General features: G+C 45.8%; 1 protein-coding gene across 1 annotated transcript; it reads right to left on the minus strand.

Annotated features, from left to right (window-relative positions):
- Positions 1-16,472: 16,472 nt before the first annotated feature.
- On the minus strand, positions 16,473-18,237 carry Tmem158 (transmembrane protein 158). Its single transcript, XM_021207275.2, has one exon. It carries the CDS (start codon positions 17,954-17,956, stop codon positions 17,102-17,104), a length of 855 nt encoding a protein of 284 aa, XP_021062934.1. The 5' UTR covers positions 17,957-18,237; the 3' UTR covers positions 16,473-17,101.
- Positions 18,238-19,246: the final 1,009 nt, after the last annotated feature.

Genomic DNA, 19,246 nt, shown 5'->3' on the forward strand with positions numbered 1-19,246 from the left:
TGAAGCTGTTCTTGAGGTCCTGAGCCCAGAACAACTGGCTCAGGGTTAGAAAGCAGTGTGGGGGGGGCTGGTGAGATGGCTCAGTGGGTAAGAGCACCCGACTGCTCTACCAAAGGTCTGGAGTTCAAATCCCAGCAACCACATGGTGGCTCATAACCATCTGTAACAAGATCTGATGCCCTCTTCTGGACTGTCTGAAGACAGCTACGGTATATTTACATATAATAAATAAATAAATATTTAAAAAAAAAAAAAAAAAAAAAAAGAAAGCAGTGGGGCACTGGACATAAGGCAGAATGGCCTCTTTGCCTCTGTGTCAGAACCATGATGGCATATTAGACCTTGGATGCTATGGCAAACCACCCAAGAAAACAATTTAAGAGTGAGGGGAGGTGAATTATATTCCAGAATCAGTCCTGTGACCCTCATCCTTGATCTCTGGACTGACTGGTCATCAAATAGTTATCAGAGCCAGCCCATAATCACCAGCAAGGGGAGATAATTATATTCCAGTTTATGATAAGGAAAGGCTAAGTCTGTGGAAGAGCAAGGGAGGGGGTGAGGTGGAAGATGGTGCACTGTTGCTGTTTGGGAAATACAACAGCAACTGCCCTTTAAAACATGGAGAAATCTTTCTTCCTTGGAGAGGTCCTGTTCCTCACTGGGACCTTCTGCTCCACTCCACAGTCCCTCCCTCCCTCAATTCTTCTAACTGCTTTAATCCCCAGTCTTCCCCAAGCCAAGCGCCCCAACCCAGGGTCATCTCCTGATCTCTATTTAATTGTAGAGGAAGACCTCCAGCTTCCTGCAGGGTGCTCATTTCCTAAGACCTCCAGCATCCCTGCAGGGTGCTCATTTCCTAAAAAAGGCATGGAACCAAGCTAACCTCCTGAGTGAGGTGAACATAAAAATCCATCAAAAGCTGACAAAGAAGAGCGGCTGATTAGAACATCTCTGAGTTATCAAACACTCTGCGAGAACCTTCATTACACTGGGTGGGCGGACAGGGAGGGCTGGGAGAGAAGCTGGAATATAACCGGAAGATAAATAGACAAAGGATTTTCCCAGTCTGCAGGCACCTAAGGACACTCCCGTGTGACCGGTGAGTCAGCACCAGTCACCACACTGCTGAGCTGGGGTAATTGTGGGCAACAGCACAGATCCCAAGCTTTTTTTTTTTTTTTAATCAACAGACGACTACTGTGGGGAAGGTTCTACAAGAAAGAAAGGAGGTGATGAGAGGGTTGGAGGCAGGGCAACAGGAAGCCCAGCCTTTTAGGTGTGACTGATAGAAAGGAGAAGGATGGAGAGCAGGGATGCTCTGGCTTCCGTGTCTGCCTCCTCTCCATACCAACAACTTCATCATCTTAAGCACCTTCCTTGCCTTCTGTTGACAGCTGCCCTTTTTATATGGTACCAGGCACACTGGCATCTCTGTAGATATTTAGTAGCTAAAACTCAGATCCTAGTGTGAATTCTGACCATCACCATACAACAATGTGGCTTTGCATAGACTTGCCTTCCGGAAACTTTGCTTCCTCACTGGGACTGTGCCCTGGGGCTATCACACCCCACACACCTTTGTGTCTTGATATGGACTGGGGCTATCATACTCTACCTCTGAGTAAAGAAGAGGCTGAACAGTGTCAGACACTGTGTTTTATCATGTCTTTCTCTTTCTATTCCCAGATTTCTCTCTGAGCATGTATATGTGTGTGTGTGTGTGTGTGTGTGTGTGTAATATATATATAATATATATTATATATATTACAATATATATATATATTATATATATATTACAATATATATATATATATATATATATATATATATATATATATATATATATATATATTGGAATCAGCCTCAAGCTATATTTTTGCCAGGCATGTAAAAAGAAGCTCCCTGAGACAGGTGTGGTAGTTTGTGACTATATTCTTTGTTGGTAGAGGTAGGAGGATCAGAAGTTTAGAGTCATCCTTGGCTATATAACAAGATACAGGACAGCCTGGGCTTTATGAGACCTGTTTCCAAAACTTCAAACCCAAGCAGTAAGAAGTGTAAAACATTTAGTAGGAAATTGTGTTTAAATTGAGCATAGATCATATTGCCCGGTAGATAGACCTTCAGACAACTTGGAAACCACCCACCACTCACCAAAACAGCAGAAATACACAGCAAGATGCTACTGTGTATGTGGGGGAGGGTCTGCACAGCTTACTTACTATCCTGGTATTGTTCTTATTAGATCCAGCATCCTAGACCTACCAGCTGGCCATATGTGATCACAGGGGTAGAAAGGGGTTGTTTGTGGATGGGGATTATTGTGAAGTCTGGGCCTACACAACACAAGGCAACCTCATGAGTGTCAAGTGGCCTATACAAGCAGTCTACCCCTCACCTGATCACTTAGCCCTCATCTGTCAGCCCAGCACCCATTCCACAAACAGGTATGTGCTCGCCCAGTGAAACTGGGAGTCTCAGGATAAGTACTACCCAGAGTGCACCTGGGAGTGTTGGTTTATATTACTGGGTTGATGAAATATTTCAAGGGAATTCTCAGAAGACCTCAGCAAAGATGCAGTCATTTTCCAGGAACACAGACTACGTCATGGGTTTCAGGGATAGGCCTAGTTTTCTATGCTTTGCCTGTACTGGTCAAACTTTGTTGGCCTATACATTTATAGAAGCAGAACTTTCAGGAGCAGTTGAGAGAGTCTTGGAGAGCCTGTCTCGGGAAGCCATGGCGGTCTGAACACCCTTGCAGGCTAAGACACCAGTGAAAAGATGCAGGGATGAAACTCACAGAGAGGGAGGGTTACAGACCCAGGGGAGTTTCAAGGTTCTCCAAGTATCTCCTGTCTCGAGAACAGTCGTTTATGAACAGAGCTCTCCTCACAAAGCAAAGGCTCTACTGAGCCATTCTTCAGGAAGGGGGAGTGGGCCTATTTTCCTCTGACTATCTCTGAAGCCTCAGATGAGATGGCGGCAGCTCTAGACATATACTTGCCCACTCTCCAGATGCAAGACATGGTCCAGATCAACCTCTTCTGAGTGTTTACTTTAATGGTGAGTGGTGCAGAGGCCCATTTCCCAGGAGTACCCATTCCCGAACACTTGTTTCCTTTTGGTGGGCTGTGTAGGGATACATCGCTGAATCACATTCCACATTGCTCTTCATGAATGTACCACTCACTTGTATGGGGTCAGGTACTAGGATTTTAAAACATGCTTTCTAATGTGATGAATAGAAAGCAATGCTTTCTAATGTGTTGTCTGTATTTACATTTAATAAAGCAATGCGATAGTGTTTTCAGTATTCCTAACAAGCATTTCTTTCTCAACAACTCATCCTTTTTCTTTGTGGCCTTTCTGCCAAGAAGCCAGGACAAGAAGAAAAAGTAAGCCTCCGTCAGGGAAGTAGTATTAATCAAAGGTGTTTCTTGTCTTGCTTTGAGTTTTGAAGTCAACGTAAAATCTTACAGCAAGGCAACAGATTCAAGAGCCAGACTTTCCAAAGAGAGTATATTCTTAAAACCCTAAGGCTCAGTTTTTTGTAAATCAAAAATCAAAGCTCAGAGAAATTGAATCATCAACTGATGAATCACCACAGAAGACAGGAATTGGGAGACATGACAGAGATGTTTCTGCCCCACAGGAAGGAGAGCAGATGTTCTGAGAGTTGGAAACAGGGAAAGGAAAGGTAGATTAGGGGCACATGTAAACCATGGTGTTTCCCCAGCTGTCCATTAAAGTCAGCATCCCACTTGTAAGGAAAAGAGAGAAACACCCAAGGAATCCAGGCTAGTACCCCTCTTCCTTGGGGGTCTTCAAATCTTTCAGAGATGTTTGGGTCAACAGTGTGTCTGATGTGCCCAGTGCATAGAGAAAAGATGGTAGAGTTGAGACAGCACCACTAGCTAGTTGTGTGTAGGGTCATGTAAGATAAGGAGTATTTCCAGAAGTATGTGCTACTGGAACCCTACTGCCTGCTGGGGGGCTGGCTGGTGAGCTCACCAGGACATCACCATAGCCAAAGGAACAGTGACCACATAACATAGATGCAAGATCCAAGACCAGGGATCAGGTGACACTCTCATGCCAGACTCGAGGAACAGAGGCCTCAGTGAAACCCAGGTGAGACCAAGGCCGACCCTTCTACCTCAAAGGCACCTTTACCCGGCTACCCATGGCCAAGACGTGCAGACACTGTTTCCCCTACATTGGCTGCCATCTTGGGATAAGGAAGGGAAAGGAAATTCATTTCAGTGGAAAGACTCAGAAATTCTGTGATTTCCCCTCAAAGAGATGGTTATTAACCAAAAGAGGCTAAGGTTTTATAATGGCAAGGTCAACATTTTGTTGGCTGTCATGGAAACAGTGCTCATGATGATTCATCTGAGAAAATGCAACCCTCATGGGTACTCATGACCTCTGTAATAACACACATTATCCTTACAACATAATATGATTTCAGGAAACTTGGAGTAGAGAAAATACTGTAAAGAAGGGCATAAAATGGACAATGGTGGCACACGCCTTTAATCCTAGCACTTGGGAGGCAGAGGCAGGTGGATTTCTGAGTTCAAGGCCAGCCTGGTCTACAGAGTGAGTTCCAGGACAGCCAGGGCTACACAGAGAAACCCTGTGTCGAAAAAAAAAAAGGGGGGGGGGAGGGGCATAAAAATGATCACGTGTGGCATCTTACCAGCCATAAATAACCATTATTAACATTCTTGTTAAAGTGGGTATATAGTGGTCCATGGCTTTAATCCCAGCACTCAGCCAGCACTCAGGAGGCAGAGGCAGGTGGATCTCAGCGAGTTTGAAGCCAGCCTGATCTACAGAGTGAGTTCTAGGACAGCAGGGCTACAAAGATAGACTCTGCCATGAAAAAACCCAAAACAAACAAAACTATTCTTGTTATTTGCCTCTAGTCTTTTTACTATCCGTCCTCTCTCCCGCTCCCTATTTCTGTAATTTTACATAGTAGACTTGCTTGATGACAATATTGTTTAATATTTAAAGCATTTTGTGGAGAGGATTAGCCACCCACCACTTTTCTTACTTCGCCTTTTAATAACAACTGTAAATATTAATCATAGCCAATAAGTAGAACATATAAGAAGTTGGCAGATCTCCTTAGCTTGTTTACACACTGACTGAATGTGATCAGTTAGACCTCCCTAAACAATTACTAATCTTGGATACATTCTCTCATACTCCTTAAATGTCTGATAATGTTGATACTATGCAATACTTGTTTCTAAACTGAGCTGTGCTGACACAGAAACACCTACGAACACTCTAAGAGTCAATCCATATCTCCATCTTCTTTTTCTTAGTCTGGGCTTCATTTCTCACTAAGGCATGAGTTTTGAGCCAGAGGACTCTATGTCGTCTGTGGCTGCTTAGATAAGTAGTGGTCCAGATATAATTTGGATGAGTGTTTGGCTATTCAGTTATGATAAGACTTCTTCTTCTTTTATTTTTTAAGCCTGTGTTGCTGGGCAGTGGTGGTGCATACCTTTAATTCCAGAACTTGGGAGGCAAAGGCAGGCAGATTTCTCAGTTTGAGTACAGTCTGGTCTACAGAGTGAGTTCCAGGACAGCCAGGGCTACACAGAGAAACCCTGTCTCGAACCCCCCCCCCAAAAAAAAAAGCCTGTGCCTTTTGCCCCAAGGGACATTTGTTCCAGGTATTGTTCACTGTGTCTACCTTGCTATGTTCCCACTTTGATAGTAGAAGGAGATATTGTTCTGATTCTAAGAGTGGAAAATCTCTTTTTTTCTTTTTTTCTCCCTTTCTCTCCCTCTACACATACTTTCCTTCTTTCTTTCTGTTTCTCTTTCTTTATTTCTTTGTTTCTTTCTTTCTTTTGTTCATTTTTTTGAGACAAGATCTCAGGATGGCCTTGAGCTCCTGTGTTGATGAAGACTGTCTTTGAATTCTTTATTTTCCAATATCTACCACTCAGGTGCCAGGATTACAGTTATCCACCACATACCTAATGTTTCTTTTCTGTCTTTTGTGCTGGGAATGGAATCCAGGGCCTTGGACATACTAGACAGCTGTACAACCCCTGACACACCCTCAATCCTGCAGTTTTCTTATGAATATTTTGAGAAATGTTGTCACATTTCTCTTAATAGCATTTCATGGGCATTTTGTGAGCCATTAGCTTTTCCTAGGTGCTGTTATTTATAAATGCTAGTAGCAGAATTAGATATGGTTTATTAAGAAGTATCATACTGCTGGGCGGTGGTGGCGCACGCCTTTAATCCCAGCACTTGGGAGGCAGAGGCAGGTGGATTTCTGAGTTCGAGGCCATCCTGGTCTACAGCGTGAGTTCCAGGACAGCCAAGGCTACACAGAGAAACCCTGTCTTGAAAAACCTTAAAAAAAAAAAAAAAAAAAAAAAAAAGAAGTATCATACTTCCAAGGAGGGAGAAATGAGCCAGAGCTGGGAAGTCATAGGATCAGGGGGGATATGCCCAGTGGGCTGTGACTTTTATCACACCCTCACACAGCACCAGTTTTTTCCCAGCATGCTCCATTTGTTACCATTTGGCTTTGGTCAGGAAGACGTCCAGTCTTCCTCTCTGCCAATGGGTTTCTTTTATTTGAGGATCACATAGCTCTCTTACACCTTGCCTTCCATCCTACTCTATGGCCTCAGCTCTTTCCTGAGAATCTTGGCCCCATGAACCATTTTTGGGAAGCTGAAGGATGTTCTTTTGTTCCATAGGATACCTTCATCTATGTTGACAAGGGCTGGTGTCCCATAAAGTCCTCTCTCTACTCTGTTGTGAGCTGTTGAGGAGGCTTTGGATCCCCTGCAGCAGGAATTGGCTGGAATCCTAGCACATCACAAGGAGTTTAGTCTGTAAATGCTGTAGGCTAGAAAATACAAATTTAATGCTATCATTATAATGGCTGTGTAATACTCCCTAGAATGGATGTCCCAAGAACTACCTCACTGTTGAATGTGTAGGTTTTATCTAATTTGTTTTCTTTTATTTATTTATTTATTTATTTATTTATTTATTTATTTATTTATTTAATGCATTTAAAGACATCACCATTGCTCTCTTCAGATGCACCAAAGAGGGCTCCAGACCCCATTACGGATAGTTGTGAGCCACCTTGTGGTTGCTGGGACTTGAACTTAGGACCTCTGTAAGAGCAGTTGGTTCTCTTAACACCTGAGCCATCTCTCCAGCCCCCTAATTTGTTTTCTATCAATGACTTCTATACTATTTCTTTTTCTGTAGTCAGATCATCCAGAGCCACCCCTTCCCAAATCAATAGAAACTTCAGAGTTAAACTGTGCTACAGATAAAATGGTTTTAACCAAATAAGGATTATTCTGTCCAACAGCTGCCGAATAGCCATTCTTCACTTAGCAGCCCAAACACACTTTCTCTAAAATAGAGCACATTTTAATAAAACAAGTCTTCAAAATATTGAAGTAGTTTTTAATGTCTTTTAAAATATCTTTAACCAATTCATTGACAAGGTCATACACATATATAATGTATTTTGATCATGTTTACCCACCTCTCGGCCCCATCCCCTGTCCCCTCTTATTTCCCTCCTACCCCTCTGGAGCCTGCCCTCCTAGCAAGTCCCCCTCCTGCTTTCAAGCCTTTGTTGTTATTGTTGTTCTTTAATCTCATCAGATCATAGTGGAATAAAACTACAAATCAATACCAAGAAAAACACCAGAAACTATATAAGTAGATGGTGCATGAACACACTGAAGAAGTCAGTGAGAGGATTCTCAAATGCCTAAACTTGAAAGAAAAGGAGTCTTTGGGACACACCAAAGGCAGTTCTAAGAGGGAAGTTCACAGTTGTGCGCATATATTAAAGAATCACAAAGTCCTCAAATAACCCAGCGATACATCTCATGGCCTTAGAAAAACAAGAACAAGCCAAACACCAACCAAGTAGAAGAAAGAAAGAATGAAGATAAAAGCTGGACTGAGTAATTTGGGGACTTAAAGACAATACCAAAAGACAGTCAACAAAGAGCTGGTTCTTTGAAGAGATCAACAAGATTGAAAAATCCTTGGCCAAACCAACCAAAGAAAGAATACACTAATAAATAAAATTAGAGATGAAAGACGGGCATTTAATGGATTCTACTGAAAGACAGAATATCATTAGGGAGTACTTTGAAAATCTATATTTCAAAACATTGGAAAATCTGAATTAAATGGATAAATTCCTAGGCATGCACAACTAAAATTAAATCAAGAGCCCACAGGCAACTTAAATAGATTTATAACCAACAATGTAACAGAGAGTCTCTCATCAAAAAAAAAAAAAAAAAGTCCAGGACCAGGACCAGACAGGTTAACTATTGAATTCTACAAACCCGTGTGTGTGTGTGTGTGTGTGTGTGTGTGTGTGTGTGTGTGTGTGTACCACAGGATTATTTGCTGGAGCAGGTGCTCTCCTCCCACCATGTGGGTTCTAAGCTCGTGTTATCCAGCTTGGTGGTAGGTCCCTTTATCTTCTACACCATTTTGTTGGCCACCAAACCTTCAAAGAAGTATTAAAATACACATGCTTCAACCAATTTTAAACTCTAGAAAGAGAAAGAACAACATAAAACTAATTTTTAAAAGCTAGTGTCCCCTTTACACCAAAATGAAAATACAACTAGAAAGGAAAATTATAGGACAATTTCCTGATGGGCATAAGTGCAAAGATTATTTTTTAAAATATTATTATGTTTATTTATTGTGTATGTGTGTGGGGTGGGAGGTAATTCTCTCCTTTCATCATTGGAGAATCCCAGGGATTGAACTCTCATTATCAGCCTCGGTGGCAAGCACCTTTAATCACGGCACCATCTTGTCAGCCCCAAATCATGCAGGTGTGAACCAAGAAGCACTTTTCATTCATGTTTTATGTTTTTGTTATTATGCTTAGGACTGGGAATCAAACCCAGTGCTTGTGTCTGCTAGACAAAGCCTCTAACATTGAATTACATTCCCCAGCCTGAAGTCAAACGTTTTCAATAAAACACTTATAAACTGAATTCAATCACACGTGAAAAATTTAACACCATGATTAAGGTGGTTTCTTCATTCAGGGGATATAGGGATTGGTCAGCATACAAAAATCAGTAATTCAATGTGTTGAGACTCAGGGACAAAAGTCTCGTGATTATCTCAACATATTTAGAAAAGGCTTCTGACAAAATTCAACATCCATTCATGTTAAATTCTTCAAAGATACTGGAAATATAAGGAACATATGTCAACCATTAAAGGCTCTGTATGATCAGCCTATAGGCAACATTAGGGCAATATGTGTGGTAGAAGGAGAGGTCAAACAAGTCTGCAGATTCTGTATTTTCAAACGAATATCCAACCAGAAAACTTGGATCTGATTTAAAAAAAAAAAACTTTCAGCAAAGTAGAATATAAAAACAATATTTAAAAAAATCAGTAGCTTTCCTATAAACCAATAACATATTTTGAGAAAGAAATTGGAAGAATAATCTGATCCATAGTAGCTTTTAAAAATGCTGAGGTTTTAGCTGGGCGGTGGTGGCACACGCCTTTAATCCCAGCACTCAGGAAGCAGAGGCAGGCCAATTTCTGAGTTCGAGGCCAGCCTGGTCTACAAAGTGAGTTCCAGGACAGCCAGGGTTATACAGAGAAACCCTGTCTCGAAAAACAAAAAAAAAATGCTGGGGTTTTAATTTGACCAAGCCAGTCTTGGGATCCTGGGGAGGAGATTGTCTAAAAACTTACCCTCCTCTGGTGGATATATGTTTGAGCCTTGGCTGGGGTTGAACTGGCCCCTGAATCTCAGGGGCTGATGACATGACCTTCCCATGGATGGTGCCTGCTATACCTCCCTACCTTGTCCCATCTCTCAGTCCACCTATCATAAATTACCTGCACACAGAGCTAAACTTAATCTCTGCTACCAGAGACTTTCCCTGAGACAACGATACATTTAATTTTAAATGTTAAAATACAGGGTTTTTTTTGGGGGGGGGAGGGGACAAAGAGGAGGAGAGGAGATAGAGACACACACAGAGAGAGATGTCTTTCACTGGGCTGCCAGGGCCAGCACCCTGTCCATGGGTCAGAGTTTGAGCAACAGTGGGTGGTTGAGTCCCAGGGAAGGACTGTGATATTCAGCTTGTTACCCTGAGGGGGAGCCGAGTTTTGGAGTAGCAAGGTATGAGAGTGTAGGTGAGCCATATCAACAGCACAGACTGTAGGTGTTGACCCCCTCCCACCCGAATGGAGAGCTACATAAGGCATAAAGCCCACACTTTGGTTGGCTTTTCCTAGCAGTGGCCATGAACCTAGAGAGCAATTTGCTCCCTAGCAGATATCGGTAGGGTAGCCTGAACCTCCTGGAAAGGGCGCCACCTGGTGGTAGAACCCTATGGAATTTGTGCTTTGGCCCTCAGGCCACACCCCCTCAGCTGGCATGGACGACCTCAGAGATCCCTGGAAGGCCACTACCAAGAGCAGGACATTTCCTATCTTTCCTGAGGCTGGGCAGCCAGATGTCAAAGTCCCAGCCCTGCTCTTTACGCCTTGCCTAACCTTAAACAAGTTACCACAGGGCTCTAAGCTTTTATTTTTACTTCCTTGTATGAGGAATACATGAGTTTCTGTGTGGCATGAGTTTGGGGTCCTGAAAAGAAGATCCTCAGAAATTCAGATGGAAAAAGCAATCCCTGTAGAAAACCTCTTAGGAAGAGGATGGGAGACGGGGGCAGGGGAGAAAGCACAGGGAGGGTAACTTGGCAAGGTGGCAATCCCGGGGGCCTGTGCTCAGGCCTTCTCACAGCTACCTTATTTTAAGCTAGAGGGCTTGGGTGTTCATCAAACTCAGCATGGTTACTGGGAAACAAAACTCAGCCTCTAGAAGACTACTATGCAAACATCGAAGCATCTCTCCAACCCTGCCACTTAGCTTTTTAAAAATTACACAATCCGGTGACCTCAATTCCTTTAACAGTGCAGTGAAACCACCACCACCCTCCAGAGTCTCTCCATTCCCCAGGCAGAATCTCCACACTTTTCAGTAGCAGGTCATCTTGCAGCATGGCCATGAGCTTCAGGTGGAGCCTGAGTTCCTGAAAGTGTACGGAGAAGCGGTGACCCTTCTGGATCAGGTGCCTATCTCGTGGTGTTTGTGGCCCCCCTTTTGTGGAGAAGGGGGGAGGGATGCTTTGCCCTTGGTGCACCAGTGGCAAGGCAGGTGGAGAGAAGGTGTCTCACGGCATTGCCAGTCTGCTGGCAGCTTTGGCAAACCCCCCAGTATTGTGGAGTTTCCTGTATCAAGCAATTAGTGGAGATCCAGGGCTTTTATTAGAGACAAATAGCAGGGACAAATAGTCAGAGACTTCACTGGGGACAGCTGGTGTGACAGGGTCAGCCGAGTCTCAGTGTGGGACCCTAGAGCACGCCTGTCACCACCTGGGGCTTGTGAATAACGAGGAGACGACACTTTAACAGAGCACCTTTGAGCACTGCTTCTCATGGTCCCACCCAAACATGAAGGGCACGGTGTACAAGAGCAACATAAGGCCACAGTGAGTGCTGTGAACACCCTGGCCATCTAGACACAGGGGCTAGGAGGAATGTAGGCTGCTCACAGCCTTCAGGTGCCCCCTCCCTGGAGAGCAGGGCCCTACAGTGGTGAAGGTGTGGGCACCGAGGATACGAAAGTCCATTCCTCTCGGCAAGACGATGTGATGCCATCTATGTTCAAGCTGGAACGAATCCATAGAAGCTGAGGGTCAGCCCAGACCCACACCATCTCTGTGTGGTCACACTTCTGACAGCCCTCATAGGACACTCTTCTTCAGATTCTGCATCTAGGAGACTGACGCTAAGTAAGGGTCCATTACAGGTGACACCTGGATTGTGGCGAATCCTTGGCAATCTCCAAGCCTGGCCTGAACTCACTCCCATTGTGGGTGAGCCTCTGGGAGCCCCACCTGCAACACACCCAGCCCAACAGCTGGGTCCCAGGGCCACAGCTTCTACCCACGGCAGGGCTTTGGATGCAATGTCCCTCATGTACTGTGTCCCAGAATTAATTTTCATACCCACAACATCAGATAAACTCAGACAATACAAGCTTCTCCGTGGTTATTACTTGAGGAGATGAATCACACTGGCAGTTCATTCTCCAGAGTTGTATTCTGTTCCTTATCAGACTCATCTGAAATCGAACAAGGGAAAGCAGGAAGCGTGTGGCGGGAGTGAGGGGAGTCACTCTGGGTTTGATGTGACTGGAGGGGAAGCCTGTAGGATGTGAAGCTCATTCTTTTACTTTTTGTTGTTTGTTTGTTTTTTGTTTTTGTTTTGTTTTTGTTTTTCAGGACAGGGTTTCTCTGTATAGCCCTGGCTGTCCTGGAACTCACTCTGTAGACCAGGATGGCCTTGAACTCAGAAATCCACCTGCCTCTGCCTCCCAAGTGCTGGTATTAAAGGCATGCTCCACCACTGCCTGGCGATTTATGTGTTTGAGTGCTTAGACTCCAGCCAGTGGTGCTGTCTGGGTGGTGCTATCTGGGGGAAGTTATGGAGCCTTTAGGAGGTATGGAGCCAGACTGATGGAGCAGGTCCTGGGAATATGCAAATACAGCCCAGTTATAGTTCCCTCCCATATCTGCATTCTGCCTTATATAAATGAATAGCCACCACAGAACTTCTGGCCTTGGCTTTCCCACTGTGATGGGCCAAAATCCCCTAAACTGTGACCAAAATAAATCCAACTGTAAATCATTTCTATCTGGTATTTTCTTTAGTGATAAAACAAGTCACTAATAGAGAGGCCTTACCTAAAAAATAAGCAATAAATAAAGGAAGCTATATGTTATATAATTATATATGATATGCTATTACATATCATTTATAATTATGTATTATATAATTTATATTATGTAATTCATAATATATAATATATTATATATATTTGGCTTTTTGAGACACAGGTTCTCTGTGTAGCCCTGGCTGTCCTGGAACTTGCTTTNTAGACCAGGCTGGCCTTGAACTCAGAGATTCGCCTGCCTCAGCCTCCCAAGTACTAGGATTAAAGGCATGTGTGCCACCATGCCTAGCAGAATAAATCTTATATGCCAGTCACCACAAGAATTCCTCTGCTACCTTCCTCAGATACAAGGAACTACCAGAGGGGCAGATGGGAAAAAGCAGATGCCCCTTAGGGAAGACCAGGCTGAAAAGGCGAGCCCTGGAGAGGACAGACTAGAGGCAGAAGATCCAGTAGTGAGTCACAACAGGGAGAATGGAAAAGGCTCCGCCAGGCATTGGTTAACATCTATAGCCAAAAGCTGCCAGTTCTGTAGACCTGGAGGAGTCTGGCCTGCTAGCACCTGCCACCTCCCTTTCCTTGTCCCCATCCTTTCTAGTATCCCAAAATAGATCTTTCCTCAGGGTGTTTCTGTTAGGTTTTAGTCACAGCTGTGAGAAAAGTAATCAAGAAGGCCTGACATGAGATGAGTAGATGAGGCTGGATTTTAGACACAGGCTAAAGACAGAGATCAACATGCAGGAGGCTTGCCAGGGAGGCCCTTGGGTTTTTACCTGTGGAAGAGAAAGAGTAGAAGGGAGTAATCTAGTCTCTATGCTGTGGGGAGTTGATCTTGAGGATCCAGGACCAGGAGGTAAAGGACTGGGTCTCTATGTCTCAGGTTGGTCACTTATTGGAGGTGGTACCTGAGGTAGGTAGAATGACTTGGAGCTTGGTAGCTGTCTTCAGTGGAAGATACCAGTGGGCCTGGACCGCTCTGGTGGCAAATACAGAGAACTCTGTAGCGGCCTGTAAACACGGTAGTGGTTTATCCCGAAGACCTAACTATATCACTGACAACCAAGCTGTCCCCAGGAGACAGTAAAACTCTGAATTGGAAAGCTCATGTGAACATGTCTATAGGCTACAGCACCATTGTATCCTTTCCTGCCTGAGAGCTACAGAAACATCCCATTAGAGAAGACCCAGTGGGCGACTGTACTTAGGGCTTGCAGAGACTTGCAGGCTCTCTCTCTCTCTCTCTCTCTCTCTCTCTCTCTCTCTCTCTCGTCTCTACTAGCAATTCTTTACTTTCCTCCATTTCAGATTTATTTCTTTTTGATAGTGATTGAGTATTTTGCCTGCATGTATGTCAGCACATAACGGGCATGCTTAGTGCCTGAAGTAAAAACCCTTGGAACTGGATTTATGGATGGTTGTGAACTCTTGTATGGATGCTGGAAACTGAACCTGGGTCCTCTGTGCTCTTCACTGTCGAGCCGTTTCTCCAGCTCCATTTGTGGGCGTGCTTGGGAAAGTCAGAAGAGTATGTCAGATCTGTGAGCCACCCAAACATGGGTGCTATATATTCAGATTATTTCAAAAAGTAGTGAATGCTCTTAATCACTGAGCCATCTCTTCATCCCCATATGCTGATATTTTAAACCAATCTTTAAAATATATTCATTGGGAAAGTAAACCTAAACACTTATGTGTGTGTGAATCAAGTGTGTGAATACATAGGTTAGAGTTCTATTAAGTGCCCAGGTGTCTTACTTAATGTAGCCTGGCTTCTTTGGGTTTGTAGCTGTACAGATTAGCCAGTGGCTGGGGTAGGCCAACAGAGGATCAGACCTTGAATGGCTATCTCTGTATTCTCCTAGGAGAGGAAGCCCCACAGTAAAAAACACACCACAGAGCCAGTAGTGACTTGCAGAGACTTGCAGACTCTCTCTCTCTCTCTCTCTCTCTCTCTCCAGTTGGGTTGGGTTTCATCTCAGTTGTCTTACATAGCTTGGGTTTCATCTCAGTTGTCTTACATAGCTGTGAGATTATAGGCAAGAAGCTGAAGTTCTCTGAATTTTAGTTTCTGTCTTAGAAAAAGGTGTGTGTGTACTATACCAAAAATACTCAATGTGCCCCATGGAATTATAAGCACTACGATATTAAAACTGATCAAGTTTAGTAATTATTGCTCTTCTCCAGTAATCACCAGATCCTGAAAAGAAGTGAAGTTCCCACACTACCTGGTTTAATGACATGTAAAAATTACCAGTGATCTGAGCAGATGTGCATTACAGTAGCCACTGAGGATCTTCAGTGTCCTGACTAGGCAACAGAGAAAGATTCTCCTCTACCCTCAGAGACATCCCTGGACCACAAGGAGCCAGAAGGGCAGCTAAAGCCATGGGGCTAGGACCATCTTCTCAGGCTCCTAAGAAAGCATCTTACTTGATAGAGGCCTCAAGATAAACAGAGATGCCATGCAGCTAAAGATTCCCTTCTGCAAACACATAAGCACATCACAAACTTGAAACACACTTAGGTCCCTTAGGGAGTTTCACCTTTCTGGATTCCCACTTCTGTGGCCTTAAGTCCATCTCCAGTTGATGCTGTTGCTGCGGGCCCACATTTTGAGAACTATAGCTCAAGAGCAAGTTTAATGTTTCAAAAGCAATGTTTAATGAGATGCAGCAAAGGAAAGCATCTTTATTTTATTTTGACAGGGTCTCATTATGTAATCCAGGGCAACCTTCAACTGCTGTCAGATTTCCTAGTACTGGAATTACAGTACTTACATGCCTTAAATTTACTTTTGTATTAAGCTGATAAAGATCTTTGTTCTGCAGATAACTCAAAGAATCTGAATCTACCACATAGCAGACACTACTACAGAAACACCGGAGTTACAGCTATTGGTTACCTTTTAGCAAGAACCTTGTTAATGCTAAATAAACATCTCAGAATTTGATACTAGCATTTGAAACATGCCACCTGTTTAAGTTACCGAACAAAATGCAATCTATGTCTTACAATCAGCCATTTCCAGGTTTGGGAAGATGGCTCAGTAAAGTGCCTGGTACTTAAGCAGGAGGACCTGAGTTCAGATCTCCAACATCCATGTGAAAAGCCAGTCTTAGTGGTGTATGCTTATTTATAATCTCGGTACTAGGGAGACAGGGACAGGAGGACGCTGGCCAGCCAGTCTAGCTGAATCTGCCTGCTTGGTGTTTAGAGACAGACCAAGATAAAAAACTAAGGTGGAGAGTAACTGAAGAAGGCACTTGACTCTGACTCCCCCCACACAAACACATTCAGGAGTGAGTGGGCACACACAAGAACATGTATACTGTATATTCACCATACCTACCAGGGTGGTTCTGTGAAAGACACTTGGCTCACAGAACTATTTATTGATTTTCCTGGAGCACCACGTGTAAACAAACTATGCCAAGCGCTGTGAACTTGTGCTCTGTAGGAAGGATGTACGTGTTCTGGGGCCCAGTGAACTGATAGGCAATCCCCATCGGAACCATTCTGAAAGTGATTTCACCTGTCTTAGCCAGGAAGACAGATGGCGCCTCTCTTTTCAGGAATTTCTTCATGATTCATTTGCGTCTTGGATCCCTTTCCCAAAAGCAAATAAAGGAAACATACACATTTCTGGAGGAAAATGTCTGTATTAAAAGCCAGAAAACCACATTGATACAAGAAGAAACGCCCACCAGGCCATGTCACTGAATAGATCGACTTGGAAAAGATTCATAAAGTTCTTTTGTAAGCAATAACAATAAATCCGTGTCAAATCTTCCCTTGTCCCCCCCTTTAAAAAAACAAACAAGAAGCTTCAAGTACAACTACATTCAGATACAAAGAGCTCTTGTTACCACAGCTTTAGCAGTTGAATCTTTTTGTTTTGTATTTTTTTTTTTACTAAAACTTTCATTTAAAACAGTTATTAAATATATAAAACAAATACACAGGATCTGGTCACTTTCTGCCATAAATAAAGGGCATGTGGGCGCAGGGAGGTGGTGCCGCAGGGGAAAGAGCCGGTTTCCCTTGTGTCCTCGAGCCACGCGTGGATCCCACCCTCAGCCCGAGAGCTTGCCCCTGCTCTTCCGAACCAGAACCTCAGCACAAACCTCACTTTCCCACCTCATTTGGGCCTCTCTGCGGTCCCCTCCCTGGAAAAGGACGTACAATAAGGACAGCACGAAGCGCATCTGCCGCGTCTCCGGCGAGGAAGGCGCGTGCGAGCGCTTACACAGCGAGGACGCGGGGCGGCGGGGGTCACTTGGGAGCCACCCCCGAGGTGACAGCCGCGGCAGCAGCAGCTGCTGCAGCAGCGGCGGCGGCAGCGGCGGTAGTCCCCGCGGGTACGGCTGCAGGAGCGGCCGCGGGGGCGCCGGTGGTCCGGCGCTGCTCCATGCCGTTGGGCAGGAAACCGGCAATGATGGGCACCGGCCAGATGAGGGCGGCCACGCTCCACACCACGATGACCAGGGTCATGAAGCAGGCCACCAGCGTGGACTCGATGGGCTTGCGGTTCAGCCGCCAGCCCGGCTCGCCCTGCAGCTCCTCCAGGCTGAAGTCTAGGCAGCAGAAGTGACGAGGCTCTCCCTGCAGCCACAGCGGCCCCGGCTCCGCCGCTGGGTAGGCAGGCAGCGCAGTGGGAGCCCCGGCGGGAGCCCGCAGGCGGCCGCGCACCCAGCCGCAGCCCACGCACAGGCGCAGGTCTTGCTGCGCGCCGCCCGCCGCCAGCCCCAGATGCTCGATGAGCAGTGGCGGCCCGACGCGGTGGAAGGCGGCGGCGAAGAAGGCGCGGCCGTGCGCGTTGGTTGAGAAGAGCAGCAGGTCGCACTGCAAGCCCCGCGGGCGGCCCCAGCGCACGAGCAGCGAGCTCAGCATCTGTCGTTGCACGCTGATGTTGCAGGGCGCTGCCGGAGCCTCCTCTGGGCCCGCGCGCTCTGGGGGCGCCGATGCCGCCGATGCCAGCAGACGCGGGGTGGAGTGTTCATTGGTGAAGGACGCATTGGCCGAGGCGTTTGGGGGCGTCCCTGCAAGGCCGGGCGCATCCGTGGCCCCGCCGTGCGCCGGCGGCAGCGGGCAGGCGGCGGCCAGTAGCGCGGCAAGAAGGGGCAGCATGGCCTGTGGCGAGCGCCTACACGCGCGGGGCAGGCGGCGGCTGCATGGCGCGCAGGCGACCGTCCGGTGAGGGAACCGCGGGGCCTGGAAGGCCGAGGCGGATCTCTGCCAGTGTATTGGGACGACACCGGCTCACGGACCGCGGTGGCCTCTTCGGACTCGGCTCGTCGAGGTTCCGCCACCCCCAGAGCTGGGGCCCTTGGACGGCCAGGAGGCTCTGCTGGCCCGCGGCGAAACGAGAGAGGATTCCCCTGCTCGGCTCCGCCTTCCGCGCGCCCCGCCCCCGGCTCACCGGGTGCGGGGACTTGGGAGGGCGGGGCTCCATTCGCAGGGGCGGGAACTGAAAACCTGCAGAACAAGGCGGTGCGTGGAGGCGGAGCGAGGGGACCCCCGGGGGCGGGAAGCCCAGAGAGAGTCCAGGAGCCGAGAAAGTCCCTTTGTCACGCCCCCAGGAGAGCTCATCAGTACCACCTCTGCTTAGCAGAAATTGAGAAGGGAGAATGTCTCTGGGCTACCTCAGGAGCCAGAGACAGGACTCTTGTATCTTTCTGCCGAGTTCAGAAAGATTCAGATCTGGAGTCTGGCTGGTTTTAATGTGTCTCCAGCACAAAAGATACATCTGGTTTTTTGTTTGTTTGTTTGTTTGTTTGTTTGTTTGTTTTTTGTTACAGGAAGAGAACTCCTAAAAAATCCCAAGAACTTTGAAGTTTTGGTGTTGATTGGAGCAATGGGAATGCAAATCCCCCACGTCGGAGGCTTGAGGGCTCTCATCGAGAGTCCTACTTACAGGTGACACTTACATAGGACACCTGCAGTCTAGTGTGCACATAGACAACCAATATTTGTATGTTAGAGTCCATGAATGTCAGTCTTCCGGGATGTATATTGTGGGGAGGTGGAGTTGTCAAGAGTAACTTAATAGGATACAATTTATATTAAGAAGCCTACCTGAGTTCTGAGCTTGATGGTCCAAGTCTGTAATCCCAGCTCTTGGGAAACGGAGGTAGGAGGAGTCCAAGATCCAGAGTCCAAGATCCTTGGAGAGGCCAGCCTGGGCTACATGAAAACCTGTCTCAAACAAACAAAATCCAGTACTAAGGTGGTGAGGAGAATTATGAGTTTGAGGACAGCCTGGCCTACACAGTAAGATGCTTTCTGTAAAGTACAAAAAACGTTCTTGGGAAGATGAGGCAGCTCAGTTGGAAGGGTGCTTTCCTAGTGTCCTAGCAAGCCCCGGGTTCATTCCCCAACGCTGCCTAAACAAAAAGGAACAAACTGCACTTCACTTGT

This window comes from Mus pahari, chromosome 10, assembly GCF_900095145.1.
Source record: "Mus pahari chromosome 10, PAHARI_EIJ_v1.1, whole genome shotgun sequence".
Taxonomy (NCBI): domain Eukaryota; kingdom Metazoa; phylum Chordata; class Mammalia; order Rodentia; family Muridae; genus Mus; species Mus pahari.

What these genes read in the sequence shown, in the direction of transcription:
- Tmem158 (XM_021207275.2), bottom strand. Translation starts at nt 17,956, where the DNA reads ATGCTGCCCCTTCTTGCCGCGCTACTGGCCGCCGCCTGCCCGCTGCCG.